The sequence below is a fragment of the Schistocerca serialis genome, chromosome 7 (genome assembly GCF_023864345.2).
Source record: "Schistocerca serialis cubense isolate TAMUIC-IGC-003099 chromosome 7, iqSchSeri2.2, whole genome shotgun sequence".
In the NCBI taxonomy this organism is placed as follows: Eukaryota; Metazoa; Arthropoda; class Insecta; order Orthoptera; family Acrididae; genus Schistocerca; species Schistocerca serialis.
This window is the reverse complement of record NC_064644.1, coordinates 180,500,208-180,524,786: the sequence shown is the minus strand read 5'-3', so window position 1 is coordinate 180,524,786 and position 24,579 is coordinate 180,500,208. Positions and strand designations below refer to the sequence as shown.

Sequence of the window (24,579 nt, the reverse complement as noted above, 5' to 3'; positions counted from 1 at the left end):
CAATTAAAGTTTATGCTTTATTCGCACATTTAAGACAAATTGTCATTAGTCTATTATTAATGACTTTTTCCTCCATTATTGAATTTAAAATATTTTTAGATTGTAAAAGCAACTTCCAGATGTGGTGTATTATTAAGTATTCGTTTATCAGTTTTACTTTTATAAAGACAATACTTACAGAAATCCCTGGTGTTATCGTCTGTCATTCATGTTTCTCGAAGTGTCAAAATTTGACTCTTCTGTTCTTTTAATGTATCTCCCAATTTATGAAGTTTACTTGGTTGCAAAAGTGTTTGTATGTTAAGTGTTGCAAAAAATGTATTTGTTTTGGTTTTAAGTCAGCCAGAGGATTCCAGCTTCTTATGTTGAATCACACTGCATTTTAAACTGGTCACATCAGAATCCGAAAGGCCAGTTGCACCAGTAATACTGGCAGTGGATTGATCACCTGTGGTAATATTGTAATTATCAAAATGCTTCATGATGATTGTACCTGGAATCAGGTGGGGTTGAGTAGACTCACTGAGTAACCTCAGAGTGTTACGACTGGAAGGGCTAGTTCCAGAATATAAATTTCAACCTCACCACTGGTGAGCAGACGCTGATCACTTTGCCGCTTGCTACAAGACAGATGCAAAGCGGATTTGGTTTCATTTTGCCTTGGTCCCGGAGCTCTTATTCCATATTCGCAGCTGTCCACCATATCTGGTGGAACATTCATTATTCACCACATATGACCTGGTCAATATCGTAGGCAAGGAGGTTTCTTAAACTTTTAGTTACAAAGTCTTAAAGCCTGGATACGAACGATATATTATTTCAATGCAGAAAATATAGTGAGGCGAGGAACAAATTGTTAGCATTTGTTATCAAGAGTAATATCCCACAACCAACACCAGTCAAGTCCTTGCTATCTGAACCTAAGATTAAAACCTACAAGAAGATAATCGAATTTGTGTGTAATGGACAGAGAAAGGTTGAATGTTTAATAGTAAACTATAACAAACAAAAAAGCGAAGTTACACTAAAAGAAGGGGATATTATGTGAACAAAGGTATAATTACTATGCAGCAATGACTGAATGGTGTCTAACGCAAGTGAAAAAAAATTAAAAACTTAAAATCATTCTTTGGAAATCACAATTAATGTCGGTGTGCATTTCGAGTGGAGCGTCTTGACGTTTGATTAGCTTTGCTAAGAGCAGTATGTTTATGTCTGGTGTTGTTTGTTATGAATGGTGATTTGAAAGTGCTTGTGAATTTGTTAATCCCGTATTAGTTTACGTTTCGCAGTGCAATTGACTCGTATTTGCAATTTCTGTTAACATTCAAAGGACGATTTTTGATTATGGATCCGCTTGTGTCAGATCTTTATGCCATCCACGAGGATATTAAGGTGGAGCCGGAGTCGAAGGAGAATATGGCCCAGGACTCAAAAACATAACACAGTCAGATAGTTCTGGCCATCCACCAGTTGTTCCATCATCCGTTGCCCAACCAACACCACCTCAACAACCTGCAGCAGCCGTCTCACCAAATCATTCAAGTGTGGACAATCAGAGTACATCACAGAACGGTGCGTTAAAAGATTATTTTGTTCTTAGACTCTTAGAATTTCGCAAATATTGGAGCCGTAAATAAGCTTTCACTTAATCAGTTTTCGACAGTAATATTTATTGAACGTTCATGATAATGCTATGAATAAGAATAACAAGACCTCCCTCCAGAGTGCGGCAATGAATTGTTTACACATTGTCGGTTGGAAAAAACACTTTCACTGGTGAACTAGATGACTTTAATTTTATTTTTATCTGTATTGGGTTTTGTGTGAGGTGGCCGATCACTCTTTAATTACATTCTTTGTTTCGTTTTGCAAACAAAGCCCTCCCTATTTTATTTCAAATCTATCTTTTAATGATAATTAATTGAAACCCTCAGCTGCCGACAGTTGTTGTTGATATACCTCGATGGTGACAGCCGAAAATGTGAGCCTCGACCGGGACTCGAATCCAGGATCTCCTACTTACATGGCAGACGCTCTATCCATCTGAGCTACCAAGGACACTGATGAATAGCGCGACTCCAGGGACTTATCCCTTGCACACTTCCCGTGAGACCCAAGTTCCCAACTGTCAACAATCTACATACATAATGTTCCTAATAGATATTTGCCCATTCATTCATTACTCGTGCACACTAAGATGACGATACCCACAAGAGTTTGGGCAACTTGACGCATTCGCACAGACCAAGGTCACTGGTCAGGTAGCCTTTAATTGTACATGAAGATAGTAACTGTTCTCGAAGCATGCAAGGGATAAGTCCCTACAGTCGTGCTATTCATCTGTGTCCTTGGTGGCTCAGATGGATAGAGTGTTTGCCATGTAAGCAGGAGATCCCGGCTTTGAGTCCCGGTCGAGGCACACATTTTCATCTGTCCCCATCGAGGTATATCAACAACACTTGCCGGCAGCTGAGGGTTTCGATTAATTATCATTTATTTCTAGAGAAGCTGCACGGTCATCAATGGTATCTGTTTTTTCGAGAACAGTTACTACCTTCATCTATCTTTTAAGATGAACTCTTCCTGCTCCTTCTAAACTTGCCAACCATTTAAGTAACAGCTTCTAGGATCATCATTTACTCTTATGAGGGCTTATAAATTTTAAGGAAAAAGTTTCCACAGTGTTCTGTACTGCTGAAAATTGTGGGGTAACCATGACCCATGTTTTGCAAGAAGGATAATTAATTTGATGATACAGAAAGGGGTAAAAGTTACATATTGGACCTCCCTTTCATTTTTCAATATGTCATTACCACTTAATTTATAACCACAACCATATTTTCTGCTTTCACATTAATTGATTTCGCCAACTCATGACCAAATTGTCACCTTCCAACCTAACTAGACTATGGGCTACGCTGCAGATCAATCTGTCAGCACAACTAAGATTTCAACGGGGGGGGGGGGGGGGGGGGGTTCCAGTACATAACTTCAACCCAGGACAGGTCTAATCTTAAACTGTTAACATATTTTGGAAATTAAGCTATTACACAGACATTTTGTAAACATGTAGGGTAATTTTATGATCTATCAAAAGTAAAGATTTGATTCTAAATCAAGAAAAATAGCCTAAAACCATTACATCACATCCACTGTGTGATGGATCGAGACTGGAACTCGGGAACTCTGTCCTAAGTGGGCAAGTGCTCTACCATCTTGAGCTACCCAAGCATGACTCGCGGCCTGCCCTCACAGCTTTAATTCCGCCAGTAACTCGTCTCTTACCTTCCAGGCTTCACAGAAACTCTTCTTCAGACCTTGCAGAACAAGTATTCCTGGAAGAAAGGATATTGTGGAGACATGGCTTAGCCACAGAATTAAATTTTCACTCTGCAGCGGAGTGTGAGCTGATACAAAGCTTCCTGGCAGATTAAAACTGTGTGCTGGACCGAAACTTGAACTCAGGACCTCCTTCCACTGGTCCTTACACCACGGACACTTATATATATACCAGTTAAATACAGTTATCCATTCATTCTTGTCATTAGTGATTTTTGGACATGATAATAAAGTCTTTTACATCAAATGAAATTATTCTGTCACTGACTTTTCAGAAGACATTCTAAACAACCGTTACATTGCCTAAATACATCGGCACACTATTATGCTTCACCAAAGCTTCAATGTGTTGAAGTCTTCAATAACATACATACAACTACTAGAATTGTTTATCAAGTGTATCCAAGTAAAAGCTAAACATTTTTAACTACTAACATACATTACAATGGCTGTGATTACCCATCGCAACTTTTTAGGTATATTTAATACAAATTCTGCTATGATTGGTAAAACTTTGTAGCCTAACTGTTTCTTCATGCAGTCTCTTTCCATTCTTTTTTATGAGTCTTTCCATTATCGTGGGTGAAATGCTACAGTGATGAAATTTGAGAGAATCATCCTGATGTTGATCTGTTGAAATTTCTGCAAATCTTATTAGGCAACCATGTCACCTGTGGTTGCCTTGTTGGCCACTTTAGTAGAGCTGCAATTTCTCTGGTCAACCAAAAGTTGTGAGTCCGCCCTTCTGTTCACTATTTACAGTTCCTGCTATAGAAAGTTAAATCTCAAATAGAGAGAGTGAGTGTTCAGTAACAGCGATCAGTCTTATCCTTTATCTCTTTGACATTCCAAGTGCCATTTCCATCTTCCCAAACTTTCTGCTGTACAGCCAATCTTGATAGGTCTTCAATAACCTATTGAATTGACATCCACATTTTACTGATTGTTTGTTCATGTATATGCAGAATTGCCCAGTATTTACAGAGCCATTGGAGAAGTGGAGGTCAACATCCAGGAAGGCAGCATGCAAAGCTATGGAGAAGCAGCTGGGAGACGTGTTTTCCAGGAAGGCAGCATGCAGAGCTGTGGAGAAGCAACTGAGAGAGTAGATGTTTAGGCTGTGAGGAATGTTGATAGTGTTTCTACCTTGGGCTAAGATCATGATGATACGGGCAGTGAACTGGGATCTGATAGGGGCATGGGATCTTGGGTTGCTAGGGAGGTTTCCCAAGGCCCACAAACAGATTGGCACAGTTGTATGCCATAAAGATGTCTTAGATTTGCTTATTCCCTCAAGGAGAAGCAGTTGTGGGCAAAGACCTAGTAGTCGGGTCTATAAGCAATGAGGTGGTGACACTGAAGTCTGTAAGACTTTTGGAGAGAGATGTTCAACATTATCAAAGTCACAGATATTAGTGAGGGTAGTAGGGGGAGGCTTGTGTAGGCAGGTGGTGTCATTAGTGACAAGTAGGGTCCATGTGCTTATAAATAAGCAGATAAATGTATCCATTCCTTCCTAACTAACTACATAAATGTCAACCAGATGTGGCTCAAATTTAAGAAATAATGTTGATAATGTTTACACCAGCTAAATTGGTAAGAGATGGCACAAATCCCTGTGGGACACAAACCAGGTTCGAACACATTCAAAGGCAATGAAAAAAGCATAACAGATTTAAAAGAACACAAGATCTCCAAGACTGGCAATGATGTATGTAAGTTCGAAATTTAGCTCTTGTTTTTAGTACTTTCCTCAGTGTTTAACAGTTTCCATAACAATACTCTGTTACAAAATCTGGCAGAGAATCCAAAGAAATTCTGTTCATATTTAAAGTATACCAGCAGTCAGCACCTGCACTGCACAGTAGCAATGGTAACAATGCCAATCACAACACCTGTAAAGCAGTGTTACTAAACGTAGTTTTACGAAAATTATTCTCTAAAGAATACTCAGTAAATATTCCAGAATTCAAATCAAGAACATCAGCCAAGATGAGTAATTTAGAAGTAGACACCCTCAGTATAGCAAAGCAGTGTAACTCATTTAATAAAGGCCAGACTTCCAGCCCAGTTTGTATGTCAGTTAGGTTCCTTTCAGAATATGCTGATATAATGGCTCCATGATTAACAGTCACATTCAACTGCTCCCTCAATGAAAGATCCTTACCTAAAGATTGGAAAATTGCTCAGGTCTCACCAGGCTGCAATAAAGGGAATAGAAGTAATTTGCTGAATTATAGAGCCATATCATTAACACAGATTTGCAGTAGAATTTTCGAAGGTATGCTGTGTTTGAACATTTTAAAATACCTGAGAGACAATGATGTGTTAACAGACAGCTATCACGGATTCATAAAATATCATTCTTGTGAACCATAACTGAGACGTTCTTCATGCAAAGTAATGAGTGCTATCAACGAGATATCGCAAGTTGATTCCATGATTCTAGATTTCTGGTAGGCTGTTTACATCATTCCTCACAAGCAGCCTTCAATCATTTTGCGTGCCTGTGGAGTATCGTCTCAGTCGTGTGGCTGGATTTGTGATTCCCTGTGTGTTCGTAATAATTAATGCATAGTCATCTAGTAGAACAGAAGTGATATCTGTGGTAGTGTAAGGTAGTTTTACAGGCCCTCAATTGTTCTTAAACTATATAAATGATTTGGAAGATAATCTGAACAGCCCTCTCAGATTACAGATGATGCTGTTGTTTACCACCCAATGAAGTTATCAGAATATGAAAATGAACTCCAGAGTGATTTAGACAACATATCTGTACAGTGCAAAAAATATGAGGTCTTCCACATCAGTACTGAAAACAAAAATTAATAAATTTTGATTACACAATACATCACACAAATTGATTACACAATACATCACACAAATTGATTACACAGTATGCCACACAAATGTAAAGGTTGTCAAGTCAGCTGATTACCTTGTGATTTCAGATACAAACAACTTAAATTGGAACCACCATATAGAAGAGGTTTGTGGGGAAGGAAAACCAATAACTGTGTTTTATTGACAGAAAACATAGAGATGCAAACAATCTACTAAAGAGACAGCCTACAATACTCTTCTCGATCCTCATGTGGGGTATTGTTTCATGATATGGGATAAGTACAGTTAGGATTGATGGAGAACATCAAGAATGCTCCAAGACAGGTAGCTCATTTTGTGTTATCATGAAATAGGTGAGAGAGAGTCAAGAATATTATATGCATGTTTGGGTGGCAGTCATAAAAAGAAAGACTTTTTGCAGTGGTGAGATCTTTTCACAGAATTGTAATCATGAACTTTCATCTCTGGATGTGAAAATATTTTGCTGAGGCTTACCTACCTAGGGAGAAATGACACTCATATTAAAATACGAGAAATCAGAGCTTGCAAGGTTTAGGTCTCCATTTTTCCCACATATTATTCGAGAGTGGAATGATCGAGGTACTATGAATCCTTTGCTACATACTTTAAGTGTGAATAGCTGATTAGTAATGTAAAACAATAGAAAATCCTGGATAGATCAATATGTAGACCATGGGAAAGGCAGCCGCTCACCTATAGCAGAGTGAGCACAGAGACACAGTAACAGCAAACATTTAAAGCTCTTGCTCTTTTCCTAGCAAACGTACACACATTCACTCATGCAGACACACAGAAATCCAAACATGCACTCCTGTGTCCACGGGAAGATCAATTTAGTAGGAGTGCATGTTTGAGTGTCGGTGTGGTTGTGTGAATGAATGTGTGTACTTTTGCTAAAAAAAAAAGCATGAGGTAGAAAGCCAGTGTGGATACTGTATCCTGTTACATGTGTCTGTGTTTCACACAGTGGTTCATTACAGGTGAGTGGTTGGCTTTCCCTTGTTTTGAGTAGTAATGTAGATTTAGGTGTAGGAATCTAGGTAATTATGTGGTGGAGATGGTTGACAGATGATGAAAGAATTCGATTGTGTCTACACTGCAGGTAATGGGTTGGAGGTGTTGGTAACCAGTTAAAATGTGGCATCCTGGGTTGCTAGACTTATGGATTTTGGGAAGAATGTAGAAGGTGGTATATGAGGAGGGAAATGGATTCAGGGGAGAGGTTTAGAATAGGCATAAGGATTTGAGTAAGGATAGGAGATTGTTGTTGTGGTCTTCAGTCCTGAGACTGGTTTGATGCAGCTCTCCATGCTGCTCTATCCTGTGCAACCTCCTTCATCTCCCAGTACCTACTGCAACCTACATCATCCTGAATCTGCTTAGTGTATTCATCTCTTGGTCTCCCTCTACGATTTTTACCCTCCACGCTGCCCTCCAATGCTAAATTTGTGATCCCTTGATGCCTCAGAACATGTCCTACCAACCGATCCCTTCTTCTAGTCAAGTTGTGCCACAAACCTCTCTTCTCCCCAATCCTATTCAATACCTCCTCATTAGTTACGTAATCTATCCATCTAATCTTCAACATTCTTCTGTAGCACCACATTTCGAAAGTTTCTATTCTCTTCTTCTCCCAACTATTTATTGTTCATGTTTCACTTCCATACATGGCTACACTCCATACAAATACTTTCAGAAACGACTTCCTGACACTTAAATGTATACTCGATGTTAACAAATTTCTCTTCTTCAGAAATGCTTTCCTTGCCATTGCCAGTCTACATTTGATATCCTCTCTACTTCGACCATCATCAGTTATTTTGCTCCCCAAATAGCAAAACTCCTTTACTACTTTAAGTGTCTCATTTCCTAATCTAATTCCCTCAGCATCACCCGACTTAATTTGACTACATTCCATTATCCTCGTTTTGCTTTTGTTGATGTTCATCTTATACCCTCCTTTCATGACACTGTCCATTCCGTTCAACTGCTCTTCCAAGTCCTTTGCTGTTTCTGACAGAATTACAATGTCATCGGCGAACCTCAAATTTTTTATTTCTTCTCCGTGGATTTTAATACCTACTCCGAATTTTTCTTTTGTTTCCTTTACTGCTTGCTCAATATACAGATTGAATAACATCGGGGAGAGGCTACAACCCTGTCTCACTCTCTTCCCAACCACTGCTTCCCTTTCATGCCCCTCGACTCTTATAACTGCCATCTGGTTTCTGTACAAATTGTAAATAGCCTTTCGCTCCCTGTATTTTACCCTTGCTACCTTTGAAAGAGAGGGTTCCAGTCAACTTTGTCAAAAGCTTTCTCTAGATCCACAAATGCTAGAAACATAGGTTTGCCTTTCCTTAATCTTTCTTGGAGGTATGAAAATCCAGGAAGGTATCGAGGAGGTGGTTACATGCGAGTGAGGGAGGGTCACAGTTGGATAGTATTAACCAGAACAGATAAGATTCAGTGTTAGCTTTTGGTCAGAGAGGTCGGTGGCAGGAAATTGTTTCCATAGTAGGAATCTGGAGAAGGAGAGTAGGTATTTGGCAAGTCCAGCTTGATTGATTTTGGGTGTTGAGGCCGCAGATGAAGCCTCTGGATAGCACTGAAACTTCTATGTGCTGGTGTAGCAAGAAATCAGGTCTACATGGCATTTCGTGCAGTGAACATACATTAGTTGGTAACCTGTTTGAGAGGTTTTATATGTTTCCCTGTCTCTGAACTGTTAAGATTTACCAGTGGTGGGACTGGAGCAAATAATAGTAGGTCGAGGCATGAGGCAGGTTTTACATTGGTAACGATTGGGGTATGGATAATGTTCTGGATATGTCATATGGTTTTAAAAGGACAAACGTGTGTGCCAAAAGTAACTATAGGTGGTATGAAAAGATCATGGAGAGATGACCTCATTTTAGGATTTGACCTCAGAGAGTCAGCCTTGGAAGAGTAATGTCTTGAGATATGGATGGGCTGGCTGTCAGTTGGGGAGGAAGGGAATACTGATACTTTTTGCAAATGCAAGCTATGTTTGTCTTAGTATCAGAGCAGAAGACTGCCTTGGAGAGTTGGTTGTGGACAAGACCTATGTGGTAAGCGCAAAGAGGAAAACCAACCGGTTATACCAAGTTTAGATGATGAGAGATTTGGTGTTGGAGCCGATATATTTACCCAAGATGCCTAGGCTGTAGGTATAGAAGCATTTGATATGGAAGAGTTGGCAGTTATTGAAGTTGAGGTATTGTTTTTTAAAGGTTCATGGCCAGTGTGTGCATGTAAACATCAATGAGCTGCATGTCAACATCAAAGAAGGTGAGTTTGGATTTGGACAAGGGCCAGATGACTTTGAGTTTGGAAAATAAAATAAACTTTTGCAGAAAGTGGAGATGTTTCTTGTCACCATGAGTCCAGACCACAAAGATGGAATCAATAAATATATACTAAGCCTGGAAGCATATCTCCAGGATAATGAAGAACATTTCTTCCTTGTGGCCCATATGTTTATCTGAAATTTAAACAGTCCCATAATGGTGATTTTCTTCCAACTCTATCTATCTTCAAAGGAAAATAACACTGCATTTATGTTGAAGGTCAACATTATAACAGCACACAGACAATACCATACGTAGGCCTAATTCAGTCAGTCTGTGAAACTGAGTTGTGTAAAGATCAAACAATAATTTCTATGCCTCACTGCACTGTGTGTGATCATTGCAGCATCCTACTCAGACGCTATGCCTCGTTGTTATTGCTGTTGAATCGGTCTTATGGCAACTTCCAATCTGTGGAGACAACACTATAGTGCAGACACATTGTTTGTTTATGTTGCACAAAGTGTTAACAAATTAGTGGAAGATGTAGCCAAATTTTTAAAGAATATGGTAGTGGTTTCTAGAGGTTCCAGTAGTCCAGGACAGGACCACATAGAGCTATAGGGGTACAGGTGACCATTATTTGTTTGTCAGTGTCTGACTGTGCCACTGATGCACCTCACAATAATTGGCATTTTGCACTCACACCATCTGCTGCCATCTATGTACAAGGACAATTAACGACTTTGTGCCTGAATAAATTTCTAATTGAAAGATAAAAATCAAAAACTGTGGTGCTTTAGAGGTACCCAAAACACTCAGGAGAATGCGCCACTTGTCAGAAGTGTTGTTAGCTTCATGAAGAACAAGCATCTACTGGCATTGGTACTCAAACACAGTTAACCTTCCAGTTAGCACAGCATTGGTATGATGCGAATTCGCTACACCTGGCATTGAGGTGTTCATATCCAAAAATCTTAGGAGACAGAGAACAGTTATACAAGTGGCTTGGTATCTTTATTCCTTTGATTAAGTTATGAAATACATTGAAGAGCCAAAGAAACTGGTACACCTGCCTAATATCGTGTAGGTCTTCCACGAGCACAAGGAAGTGCCACAACACAATATGGCATGCACTCAACTAATGCCTGAAGTAGTGTTAGGGGGAAATGACACCATTAATCCTGCAGGGCTGTCCATAAATCCGTAAGAGTACGAGGGGCTGGCGATATTTTCTGAACAGCACGTTGCAACCGATCCTAGATATGTTCAATAATGTTCATGTTTGGGGAGTTTGGTGGCCAGTGGGAGTGTTTAAACTCAGAAGAGTGTTTCTGGAGCTACTCTGTTTCAATTCTGGATGTATGGGGTGTTGCATTCTCCTGCTAGAATTGGCCAAGTCCGTCGGAAAGCAAATGGACATAAATGGAAGCAGGTGATCAGACAGGATGCTTACGTACGTGTCACCTGTCAGAGCCGTATCTAGGTGTATCAGGGGTCCCACATCACTCCAGCTACACACACCCCACACTATTACAGAGCCTCCACCAGCTTGAACAGTCCCCTAATGACATGCAGGGTCCATTGATTCATGAGGTTGTCTCCATACTCATACACGTCCATCCGCTCGATACAATTTGAAACGAGACTCGTTCGACAAGACAGCACGTTTCCAGTCATCAACAGTTCAATGTCAGTGTTGACGGGCCCAGGTGTAAAGCTTCGTGTTGTGCAGTCATCAAGGGTACATGAGTGGGACTTTGGCTCCAAATGCCCATATGGATGATATTTCATTGAATGTTTCACATGCTGACACTCACTGATGGCCCATCATTGAAATCTGCAGCAATTTGCGAAAGGGCTGCACTTCTGTCACGTTGAACGATTCTCTTCAGTCGTTGTTGGTCTTGTTCTTGCGGGATCTCTTTCCAGCCACATCGATGTCAGAGAATCGATGTTTTACAAAATTCCTGAAATTGACGATACACTCATGAAATAGTCGTACCGGAAAATCCCCACTTCATCACTACCTCGGAGATGCTGTGCCCCATCATTCATCTGCCAACTATAACACCACCTTCAAACTCATTTAAATCTTGATAATCTGCCACTGTAGCAGCAGTAACTGATCTAATAACTCCGCCAGACCCTTGTTGTCTTATATAGGCATTGGCGACTGCAGTGCCATATTCTTCTTTTCCATATCTCTGTGTTTGAATACGCACACGTATACCAGTTTCTTTGGCGCTTCAGTGTAGAGCACATCTGACCTCCTACTGTCAGCAAGTCAACTGGCTGATGAATAGTGGACCAGTATTCTCTTCAAATATGAATCTGGATTCAGTCTACAAACTTAAATGCGAAGAATTTACATTTGCAATGAACTAGAAATAGTTATAGTGTTAAATACACAGGAACAAGACCAATATGGATGCATTTTGTTGACAGCGTCAAGAGGGATCGTACAGCAGGAAAACCATGTTTGTAAACCCATGAGCAGTAATAGCATCAGGTATCAAGACGAGATTTTGAAATGTAGTGTCCAGTTGTGGTAAGGTTCTGTTGACTGTGATTCCCTAATGTTGAGCAATGCTCATTCACGTAGTCCATGCCTGGTGGATTAATTCCTCCAAAGTTGACAGTGTTTTTCCATCTAAATGGCTTAACACTTCCCATATGCAAATGCTGTAGAGTTTGTTTGCGGTAGTGTTTGGCATCAATTTGCTGCATACCAGCATCCACTGCCAATATTCTTATGATGTTTCTTACTCGCCCGAAGAAGGGTGTCAACACTAGAACTGCTGACTAGATTGATGGTATGCAATAATGTTGTCATACCACTCTTGCTGTTAAAACTTGTCACACAAAATAGTTACGGAAAGAGAATGGTTTCCACATTACTGACAAAAGGTTTGTGTACACAGTCATTTATTTATGCTAGAAGTTCTTAATTTATAAATCTCTTTTTTTTACAATTTGTTGAACAGCATTCATTAGGTTCAGTAAACTCATTTTTAGTGGTTTGATCAATTTTTTGTGTGTTTCTAGTTTGTTAGTTATTTGCGTGTTCCCCAAATCTTAATTGCGATCTCTCATGTCATGGGGAATGTGTTAATTTGTGGACATCAGTGGGTGTTTTTTTTTATACTATCTAATTTATTGATGAAACTAATTGATTTCATTTTTATCTTTATTCTTATATGAGATGGTTGCAGATGTTGGGATCATTTGTGAAAAAGACGAGAGGGCACAGTTTGTTTCAGTCCCTCGTGTTCCCCATAGATCAACTCTCCATCACTTTTGTGTCAGTGATACCTGTAATTACTATAACAACAAAATATGTAAAATATTTTAATATAATATTAATAGTAATAATTTGTTTACATCGGTGCTTAGTACACTACTTTAGTACAAATGCCGGAAAATTGCAGTTCATAGAAATACAGAAATGAAAAACATTCATCCAAAAATTTGAGAATTACATGGGTCATGCAAATGTTCGATTCGGATTTCCATACGGGTAAGAGCGTCTCTGTATCGATACCGTTCACAGCTGGTTAGTTGAAACCATCAGTCTTTTCGAACACAACTTCTATGGCTTGCTTTATGACCTTGTCGCCAAAGCCGCTTACTTGAAAGCAATTAACGACGATGTATGTGCACGAGTGATAGGCCGCCTCTATGGCACCGTTGATGTTCCTTCACCGACGGGAGAGATGTAGAAAATATCTATGACTTACTAGTATGAGTCTGCACGCCGTAAAGTTATAGACTAGTTACTTTTCTCGCTTTGTGATAGATGGCGCTGTAATAGTTACAAACGTATACGTACGTGGTAGCACGTAACATTCCGCCAGTGCGGACGGAATTTGCTTCGTGATACATTACCCGTGTTAAAATGGACCATTTACCAATTGCGGAAAAGGTCGATATCGTGTTGATGTATGGCTATTGTGATCGGAATGCCCATCGGGCGTGTGCTATGTATGCTGCTCGGTATCCTGGACGACATCATCCAAGTGTCCGGACCGTTCGCCAGATAGTTACGTTATTTAAGGAAACAGGAAGCGTTCAGCCACATGTGAAACGTCAGCCACTACCTACAACAAATGATGATGCCCAAGTAGGTGTTTTAGCTGCTGTCGCGGCTAATCCGCACATCAGTAGCAGACAAATTGCACGAGAATCGGGAATCTCAAAAACGCCGGTGTTGAGAATGCTACATCAACATCTATTGCACCCTTACCATATTTCTATGCACCAAAAATTGCATGGCGACGACTTTGAACGTCGTGTACAGTTCTGCCACTGGGCACAAGAGAAATTACAGGACGATGACAGATTTCTTGCACTCGTTCTATTTAGCGACGAAGCGTCATTCACCAACAGCGGTAACGTAAACCGGCATAATATGCACTATTGGGCAACGGAAAATCCACGATGGCTGCGACAAGTGGAACATCAGCGACCTCGGCGGGTTAATGTATAGTGCGGCATTATGGGAGGAAGAACAATTGGCACCCATTTTATCGATGGCAATCTAAATGGTGCAATGTATGCTATTTTCCTACGTAATGTTCTACCGATGTTACTACAACATGTTTCACTGCACGACAGAATGGCGATGTACTTCCAACATGATGGATGTCCGGCACATAGCTCGCGTGCGGTTGAAGCGGTATTGAATAGCGTATTTCATTACAGGTGGATTGGTCGTCGAAGCAACATACCATGCCCCGCACGTTCACCGGGTCTGACGTTCCCGGATTTCTTTCTGCGGTGAAAGTTGAAGGATATTTGCTGTCGTCATCCACCTACAACGCCTCAACGCCTGACAACATGCGTCATTTTGAGCATTTATTGCATTAATGTGGCTCAAATGACTCTGAGCACTATGGGACTTAACTTCTGAGGTCATCAGTCCCCTAGAACTTAGAACTACTTATACCTAACTAACATAAGGACATCACACACATCCATGCCCGAGGCAGGATTCGAAACTGCGACCGTAGCGGTCGCGCTGTTCCAGACTGTAGCGCCTAGAACCGCTCGGCCACTCCGGCCGGCCCATTAATGTGGTATTTACAGGTAATCACGCTGTAACAGCATGCGTTCTCAGAAATGATAAGTTCACAAAGATACATGTATTGGTACATGTATTGGAACAACCGAAATAATAAGTTCAAACGTACCTACGTTCTGTATTTTAATTTAAAAAACCTACCTGTTACCAACAGTTAGTCTAAAATTGTGGCCCATATGTTTGTGACTATCACAAAGCGAAAAAAGTGGTCCAACTAAAACATTTATATTTCTTTAAGTACTAGGAGTTTTGCTATTTGGGGAGCAAAATAACTGATGATGGTCGAAGTAGAGAGGATATAAAATGTAGACTGGCAATGGCAAGGAAAACATTTCTGAAGAAGAGAAATTTGTTAACATCGAGTATAGATTTAAGTGTCAGGAAGTCGTTTCTGAAAGTATTTGTATGGAGTGTAGCCATGTATGGAAGTGAAACATGGACGATAAATAGTTTGGACAAGAAGAGAATAGAAGCTTTTGAAATGTGGTGCTACAGAAGAATGCTTAAGATTAATGGGTAGATTACGTAACTAATGAGGAAGTACTGAATAGGATTGGGGAGAAGAGAAGTTTGTGGCACAACTTGACTAGAAGAAGGGATCGGTTGGTAGGAAATGTTCTGAGGCATCAAGGGATCACCAATTTGATATTGGAGGGCAGCGTGGAGGGTAAAAATCGTAGAGGGAGACCAAGAGATGAATACACCAAACAGATACAGAAGGATGTAGGTTGCAGTAGGTACTGGGAGATGAAGAAGCTTGCACAGGATAGAGTAGCATAGAGAGCTGCATCAAACCAGTCTCAGGACTGAAGACAACAACAACAACAACAACAACAACAAGTGCTACACGAATATGTAATAATAAATGGGGGTTCCTATTTTTAAAAAAAACGCAGTTGATATCCATCCGTTTGACCTATGGCAGCGCCATCTAGAGGGCCAACCGCTGCGCCATCTGGTTTCCCCCTTCAAGCTAGACAAGTTTCGTTCTTTGTAGTTTTTTTCGTTTGACGCTTATTTCGTGAAATATTTGGCCCAGTCACGATCAATGGACCACTCTGTATAACACTTCTGGCTTCAACGGCACCTCAAAGATTAACATGATATTAAATTTGGTACTGAGCCATTTAACACTTGCAACGGATATATGGATAACCATCATTGCATTTAATTTTGCACGTCCTCGCATTTCCATTTACGTAAACATTTACTAGATTCATTTTAGGCGGAGAACTGTGCTAACTAAATTACTTTGCATCTTCTGCAGTAATAAATGCCACATTAGGGAGGAGACGGTCCAAACTCGTGTTCGGTCATCCTGATTTAGCTTTTCCGTGATTTCCCTAAATCGCCTCAGGCAAATGGTGCGATGGTTCCTTTGAAAGGGCGCAGCCGTTATTCCCTCCTCATCCTTCCCTAATCAGATGGGACCGATGACCTTGCCTTGGGCCCCCTCCCCCAAATCAACCGGTAAATGCCAAACCATATTGTGTTGATCATTATTGTTCCCTTTAGCTCGAAATCAACATCAAACTTAAAAGTAAAGTTCACATATTTTGATTCTACAGTTTCAAACACAAAATTTTCATTATTTTGCATTCTCTTTCAGCTTTTGTACCACTCTTTAGTTTCTTCTGTTGAAACCAGGCCTCTTTCTTCAAACGTTCCTGAATGTCCAATCTCTTTATTCTGTCTGTTTTTTTATTTCACGCTTCTGCCTCCAGCGGTCCCGGATATTAATTTTGAAACGAATTCATTATGTATACCTGAAAGACTGGTTGAGAAGGGGACGAGACACAGTCGAAGATTATTTCCGACGTAATTCGTAGTAACTATAAAGCAGCAATTAAAAGAAACCAATGAGAAATTTGGGAAGGGAATTAAAGCTCAGATGAAAGAAATTAAAAATTTGAGTATCGCCATCGACTTTGTGCTCTGCCAGAGACGACAAACGATTTGGAAGAGTGTATGAACGGAGTCAGTTGCGTCCTGAAAGGATGTTAGAAAGTGAATATTAACAAAAGCAAAACAAAGTTAATGGAACGTAGTTGAATTAAATACTGCGATGGTTAGAAAATTAGATTAGGTAACTACACGTTAAAATCAGATGAATTTTGCTGCTTGGCCAGTAAAATAACAGACAGTGGCGGAAGCAGAGAGGATATCACATGCAGTCTGGCAGTTACCAGAGAAGCTTTTCTTTAGAACTAAAATTTTCTAATATCGAACATAAATTTCAGTGTTATGAAGTTTTTTCTGACGGCGTTTGTCTGGAGTTTAGTGTTGTACCATGAACAGATCAAACAAGAAGCGAATTGAGGCGTTCGAATCGTACCACAAATGAATGTTGAAAATTAGATAAATGACTCCAGTAATTAATGAGGAGTATCTAAGTCTAACTGAGGAAAAAGAAATTAATAGCACAATCTGGCTAAGAAGAGGGATCAGTTAATAGCTCTCGTACTGAGTCATCAAAGAATCGTCAATTTGGTATTATAGGAAAGTATGGTTTTCAATAGAAAAGGCAGTTTTGGGTTTATATGGGTTGCGGAGATTTTGTTGAAATGAAGAAGGTTTGATCAGGACAGGTATGTGTGAAGACTTCGAATTGAAGACATCAACAACATTGACTGAGTTCACATTGTGGGATCATACATTTTAGGAGTGCATAAAAAAGCCAAAATGGATCAAAGATATATAAAATTGAATATGTGCATGTATATTTAAATATATCTAATTGCTTACGACAGTAAACGTTTCATTTGTGAAGATATACGGGCACTGCTCGGTTGTAATACAACACAAGAAAACCACTGAAAGCTGAAAGCACATACATCCTTGAGAAAATTGTACGAAATAAATTATAATTTACCAAGCAACTGGCCACACGAAATTGTAAACCAGATGAGTTTTTGTGCAGTTGTACTTCAGTTCTATTCTGGTGCTGTCTGCCAGACACGCAAAACGTGAAGTCTAAATCACTACACATGACCTCTATCTAGATAGCTTTTTGCAAGAAAGCTAAGTGATTTATGTTTCATGTTTTTACGTTGTTTCCTACAGGTTAGTCTGCATTGTGTCACTATGACACAATGTATCTCTAAAATCATTAAATGTGTGGAAGTAAGCGTATTTAAGTTCGATATTGGAAAAATGCTAAATTCATGAAATACTTGCTGAATACCCGGCGTTGCAAAGGTTACCATTTATCTGAATCTTATTTTAGTCCGTCTTCTCTTACCCCTCTCTCCATCTGTCCCCTCCTTGCCTCCACTCTCTGTCTGACTCCTCCTTCCCCTCTGTTCATCCATCTCTTCCTTCTCCTATCTGTCTCCTCCTACACTCCTTTCTGTCCACTTGCTCCTGCCGCTCTCTGTCCATGTACTCCTCCCCATCTGTCCATCTGCTCGTTCCCCCTCTGTCCATCTCCTCCTCACTCGCTAAGTCCATCTCCTGTTCCCCCTCTCTCTGACCAATTCCTCTTTTCCCTCACTCTGTCCATTTCTTCCTTCCACTCTCTCACTGCCAACCTCCCCCCTCTCACTGTTCATTGCCTTCTCCCTCTGTGTACTTCCTCCTCTTTCTTTTCTCTGAACATCTCTACTTCCCCTATCTCTCTGTACTCTCTGTCCATTTCCTCCTCCACCTCTGTCCAACTCCCCCTCTCCTTCTCTCCACCCATCTCCTCATTTTCCTCTCTGACCATTTCCTCCTCGCCCCCTTTCTCTCTCCAGATTATCACCACTACCCCACTTGGAGGCTGGTGGTTCTTACTCCCACAGTATTTCTTTTCAGGTCGTAAATAATTTGTGTACCAAATTTGCTTCAGATCATTCCAGGGGTTTAGGATGAGCTTGGTGTTGCCTGTGTACGCACATGTCAAATATATTACACAGGTATTTAACATATTTAAGACATATTTGTACACACATTTCACCTGTATCTCTAGGGAATTTCGTCCTACAGTTTTATGCTGCTCAGTGTGTGTGACGTCGGATCACCTGAACTATATGCCGACAATGATATAATTTTGCAGGTACATCCAGTGGTATATGTGGCTAATGTCTGCGAAATGTGTTGTTAATAGAGTGAGTCGTAATAAAGTAATAAAATAAAACGTCATCCATGATGCGGAACGTTTCATGCATCTCTGTATTTGACGTCATATCTCCTGAACTAAGTTCCAAACAATGATATAATTTTGTAGGTACATTCGCGTCAAATGTGGATACTTTCTGCGAAATTTATTGCGAATAGAGATAGTAGCAAATAAGTAATAAATGTATTGATCTGTCTCTTTTTCAGCTGTCATATCGACATTTTATCTTTCATAAGTAATTTATAGGTTGCCACAGGCAATGTATTACGCTATATTAATTGTTGACCGTAAATTCACCATAAAAAAGGGTCGGACCTATACTCTTCATATATTTTCTTTTAGTAATTTTGCATGGGTAACTGCATTCATCTTTTAATGTATCACAATTGGTTTCTATGATAGTCATCAATTTTAATAAGTCTGCTACGTACATTTTATCTAATGCGCTTTTATCAGATTACGTTGCGCAAATGATGACTACATATAAGCAAACCCACAGTAGCGACATCTAGGGAGGGTGTAGGCAAACAGATTTCCGGATGCTACTGTACCTCAGTAGCTAGTTGGCAATAATCACTATGTGAACGATGTGGCCTATTCTAAACCATATTTTAAATATATGTGACGATTCCATGTTGATTATATTTATATGTTTCGACGATGCCATTACGGCCGTATCACTTTAGGACATGGTGTAAAAAAGGTACAGTATACCATATTTTTATCTGTACATTTCCGTGGTGTATGACAGTATATTGTGATACATATTGCTGTTTTATGTTAAAAGACACACTGCTCACTAAATGTATATATTTATATACTTTAGATCTGAAGATGGTCATTACAGACTGAAACCGGTCATCGTCTAAAGAATTCATTTGTGATCAGAGACTGGAATAAAAAAGCATTATAAATTTAAACAATGTAGGAAGAGACAGATTACTACTTACCGTAAAGAAGACATGTCAAGTTCTTCACGGTAAGTAGCAATCTGTTTTTTCCTACATTGTTGATATTCCTATCTGGAGTCTCCATTGTTTAATAAATTTAAACGTCATCCATGGCGGAGTAGGTTTTCACGCATCTTAGTTTTTTTGACGTAGTATCTCCTGATCTATGTTTTGTACAATGATATAATATTGCTAGTACATTCAGTGGTACATCTGAATACCGCTTGCAAATTGTGTCGCCAGTACAGTTAGTAGCAAAGAAGTAATGAATTAAAGCGTCATGTTTCAAGCGGCAGTTTTGCGCCGTGAGCAGTGAAAATGTAGTAAGCCCTAAACTTTTTGCCTCTCACTATTTTGTGGGGGTTATCAGCGAGAAAAAAATTCGTAAAAACTTGATATTATATGTATCACTATTTTGTGGGGGTTATCAGCGAGAAAAAAATTCGTAAAAACTTGATATTATATGTAAAGCTTGTTGCAAGTCCATAATTGCTTCAATTGTACGATAAATCTTTATTTATGAAGCAGTCTGTTTCTTCATGGGACAATTCTACAGCTTTGGATGCCCACAATACAAAATTAGCTGCAGTAAGTGCTATCATTTTCTGAGACTGGATGAATGGAATCTGGATACGCGAAAGTCATGGGCTACACCGCTTTTCCAGTCAGTCAGTTTTACGTGTACCAAGTTTCGTTGAAATCGGCCCAGTAGTTTAGGATGAGATGTGGAACATACATACACTCCTGGAAATTGAAATAAGAACACCGTGAATTCATTGTCCCAGGAAGGGGAAACTTTATTGACACATTCCTGGGGTCAGATACATCACATGATCACACTGACAGAACCACAGGCACATAGACACAGGCAACAGAGCATGCACAATGTCAGCACTAGTACAGTGTATATCCACCTTTCGCAGCAATGCAGGCTGCTATTCTCCCATGGAGACGATCGTAGAGATGCTGGATGTAGTCCTGTGGAACGGCTTGCCATGCCATTTCCACCTGGCGCCTCAGTTGGACCAGCGTTCGTGCTGGACGTGCAGACCGCGTGAGACGACGCTTCATCCAGTCCCAAACATGCTCAATGGGGGACAGATAAGGAGATCTTGCTGGCCAGGGTAGTTGACTTACACCTTCTAGAGCACGTTGGGTGGCACGGGATACATGCGGACGTGCATTGTCCTGTTGGAACAGCAAGTTCCCTTGCCGGTCTAGGAATGGTAGAACGATGGGTTCGATGACGGTTTGGATGTACCGTGCACTATTCAGTGTCCCCTCGACGATCACCAGTGGTGTACGGCCAGTGTAGGAGATCGCTCCCCACACCATGATGCCGGGTGTTGGCCCTGTGTGCCTCGGTCGTATGCAGTCCTGATTGTGGCGCTCACCTGCACGGCGCCAAACACGCATACGACCATCATTGGCACCAAGGCAGAAGCGACTCTCATCGCTGAAGACGACACGTCTCCATTCGTCCCTCCATTCACGCCTGTCGCGACACCACTGGAGGCGGGCTGCACGATGTTGGGGCGTGAGCGGAAGACGGCCTAACGGTGTGCGTGACCGTAGCCCAGCTTCATGGAGACGGTTGCGAATGGTCCTCGCCGATACCCCAGGAGCACAGTGTCCCTAATTTGCTGGGAAGTGGCGGTGCGGTCCCCTACGGCACTGCGTAGGATCCTACGGTCTTGGCGTGCATCCGTGCGTCGCTGCGGTCCGGTCCCAGGTCGACGGGCACGTGCACCTTCCGCCGACCACTGGCGACAACATCGATGTACTGTGGAGACCTCACGCCCCACGTGTTGAGCAATTCGGCGGTACGTCCACCCGGCCTCCCGCATGCCCACTATACGCCCTCGCTCAAAGTCCGTCAACTGCACATACGGTTCACGTCCACGCTGTCGCGGCATGCTACCAGTGTTAAAGACTGCGATGGAGCTCCGTATGCCACGGCAAACTGGCTGACACTGACGGCGGCGGTGCACAAATGCTTCGCAGCTAGCGCCATTCGACGGCCAACACCGCGGTTCCTGGTGTGTCCGCTGTGCCGTGCGTGTGATCATTGCTTGTACAGCCCTCTCGCAGTGTCCGGAGCAAGTATGGTGGGTCTGACACACCGGTGTCAATGTGTTCTTTTTTCCATTTCCAGGAGTGTATATACACTATGTGATCAAAAGTACCCGAACACCTGGCTGAAAATGACTTACAAGTTCATGGCGCCCTCCGTCGATAATGCTGGAATTCAATATGGTATTGGCCCACCCTTAGCCTTGATGACAGCTTCCACTGTCGCAACATACGTTCAGTGTGGTGCCGGAAGGTTTCTTGGAAGGTTTTCAGCCCATTATTCACGGAATGCTGCACTGAGGAGAGGTATCGATGTCGGTCCCTGAGGCCTGGCACGAAGTCGGAGATCCGAAACATCCAGAGGGGGTTATATAGGATGTAGGTCAGCACTTTGGGCAGGCCAGTCCATCGCAGAGATATTATTGTCGTGAAACCACTCTGCCACAGGCCGTGCATTATGAACAGGTGCTCGATCGTTTTGAATGATGCAATCGCCATCCCCGAATTGGTCTTCAACAGTGGGAAGCAAGAAGGTGCTTAAAACATCAATACAGGCCTGTGCTGTGGTAGTGCCACGCAGAACAATAAGGGGTGCAAGCCCCCTCCATGCAAAACACGGCCACCCCATAACACCACCGCCTCCGAATTTTGCTCTTGCCACTACACACGCTGGCAGATGACGTTCACCGGGCATTCGCAATACCCACACCCTGCCATCGGATCGCCACATTGTGTACCGTGATTCGTCACTCCACACAAAGTTTTTCCACTGTTCAGTCGTCCAACGTTTACGCTCCTTATACGAAGCGAGGCGTCGTTTGACATTTACCGGCGTGATGTGTGGCTTATGAACAGCCGCTCGACCATGATATCCAAGTTTTCTCACCTCCCGCCTAACTGTCATAGTACTTGCAGTGGATTCTGAAGCAGTTTGGAATCCCTTTGTGATGGTCTGGATAGATGTCTGCCTAGTACATATTCCGACCCTCTTCAACTGTCGGCGGCCTCTGTCAGTCAACAGACGAGGTCGGCCTGTACACGTTTGTGCTGTACGTGTCCCTTCACGTTAACACTTCACTATCACATCGGAAACAGTGGACCTAGGGATGTTTGGGAGTGTGGAAATCTCGCGTACAGACGTATGACACAAGTGACACCCAATCACCTGACCACGTTCCACGTCTGTGAGTTCCGCGGAGCGCTCCATTCTGCTCTCTCACGATGTCTAATGACTACTGAGTTCGCTGATATGGAGTACCTGGTAGTAGGTGGCAGCACAGTGAAGCTAATATGAAAAACATATGCTTTTGGGGGTGTCCGGATTCTTTTGATCACATAGTGTACGCACATCCATTTTTATAATATGCATAGATTCAGTGATTTGTGACAATACTGTATGTGATTAGAAGGATATCTACAACGATTAGTACCTACTCATTTGTACCGGCCACAGGTGTTGGAGGTTTCAGCAAAATACCTTTGTACTCTGCAACAATTTGATTTATTATACAGGTGTATTGGCGATGACTTTATCGATATCTTAAGATAGAGAGTTCTCCAATACTGAAAAATATGGCACAGACTTTACTGTAATGTTACAAGAACAGAGATAATGTGATTCTTGGAACCAGATATAAGGTACTTGAACGTCAATGATCGACTTTGCTTTATCGTAAAGCAGATAACAGATAATTCCTCTGTAATTTGTGGATATATATATTGCCAGTAAAACCGTGTCCGGGAGGAGATAAACATGCATTCCATCGCGCTTTTGCTGATCGCTGCCGCCTTCGGCACGCGGATTGCGGCTGTCCCTCGTCACCCCATCATTCAAGAGGTATGCTATTCAATGACGCCAGAAGCAATTCGAATTAAATTTTCAAGGTTTCTATGGCGGAGTCGGTCAATGAAAGCTCGAAAATTTTATTCGAATTGACGCGGGTTAAGAACCGATAGGATTTCATTCAGACATGTCGCCGCGAAAGACCTCGATGATACAGTTTAACTTCTCGGTAAATATTGAATCTATACAAGACAGAGCAGTAGCTAAGATAATTACTTTACTCTTGATTTCTGAGTCCACAGAACAATAATAAATCTGTTTCTCGACATTCTGCAGCTTTTATGGAATCGTCCTTTGTTAAGATCAGGCATTGCTAATTAACGGCTTCGTCTATATATTGGACGTAAAAATTTTCCGAATTCACGACTTGTCCACAGTCGGACTTGTCATTATGGTTCAACCGTCCACCAGGTTTTTCCACAGTCATTGATTCCGGAAGGCGTTTGATACAGTTTCGTAAAGTCGTTTACTGATCACCCCCAAGTAAACCCAAGCGCATGGCTACAAATGAGTTAATGTCTTAAATATTTGACTTTGTTGGAGAATAGTTACCGTTTACCAGACTATTCGCCAGTAGGTCGGGTTAACCTCAAACCTCTTCACGTGTCGCCTTTAGTCATACACTTAATGAAGACTGGTCTGCCCTAAGAGATCTGGTCCAGAATCGCATCTTATTGCAGTTACTTCTTAAGTTAGTGAGCTTGTGAGCGCATATGCGAGTAAGAGAGAGAGGAAGACAGACAGAGTAAATTGTATGTGTAGTATTTTCCGTTTGTTGCAATGGTTAATGGAGATTCTGTTGCAGGGTGACGACGTAATTGTGAATATAGAGGACGGAGCTCTGAGGGGCGTAGTGGCCACTTCATTGAACGGCGTTCTCTACAACAAGTTCCTGGGAATACCGTACGCCACACCACCTCTGGGAGATCTCCGATTCCGTGTGAGTACCACACATGATTGTTCTAACCGCTGTAGTAAGCTAATTACTTTTAAATACATTGTGGGAGTGACCA

At 41.4% G+C, this 24,579-nt stretch overlaps 1 protein-coding gene across 1 annotated transcript in view; it reads left to right on the top strand.

Annotated features, from left to right (window-relative positions):
- The first annotated feature begins 23,476 nt into the window (after nucleotides 1–23,476).
- LOC126412951 (juvenile hormone esterase-like) overlaps nucleotides 23,477–24,579 on the top strand; it is a 98,108-nt gene continuing 97,005 nt past the window's right edge. Inside the window, exons 1-2 of the mRNA XM_050082843.1 lie at nucleotides 23,477–23,560; nucleotides 24,372–24,506. Of these exons, the coding sequence (XP_049938800.1) occupies nucleotides 23,477–23,560; nucleotides 24,372–24,506 (219 nt within the window). The remainder of the gene's footprint in view (nucleotides 23,561–24,371; nucleotides 24,507–24,579) is intronic.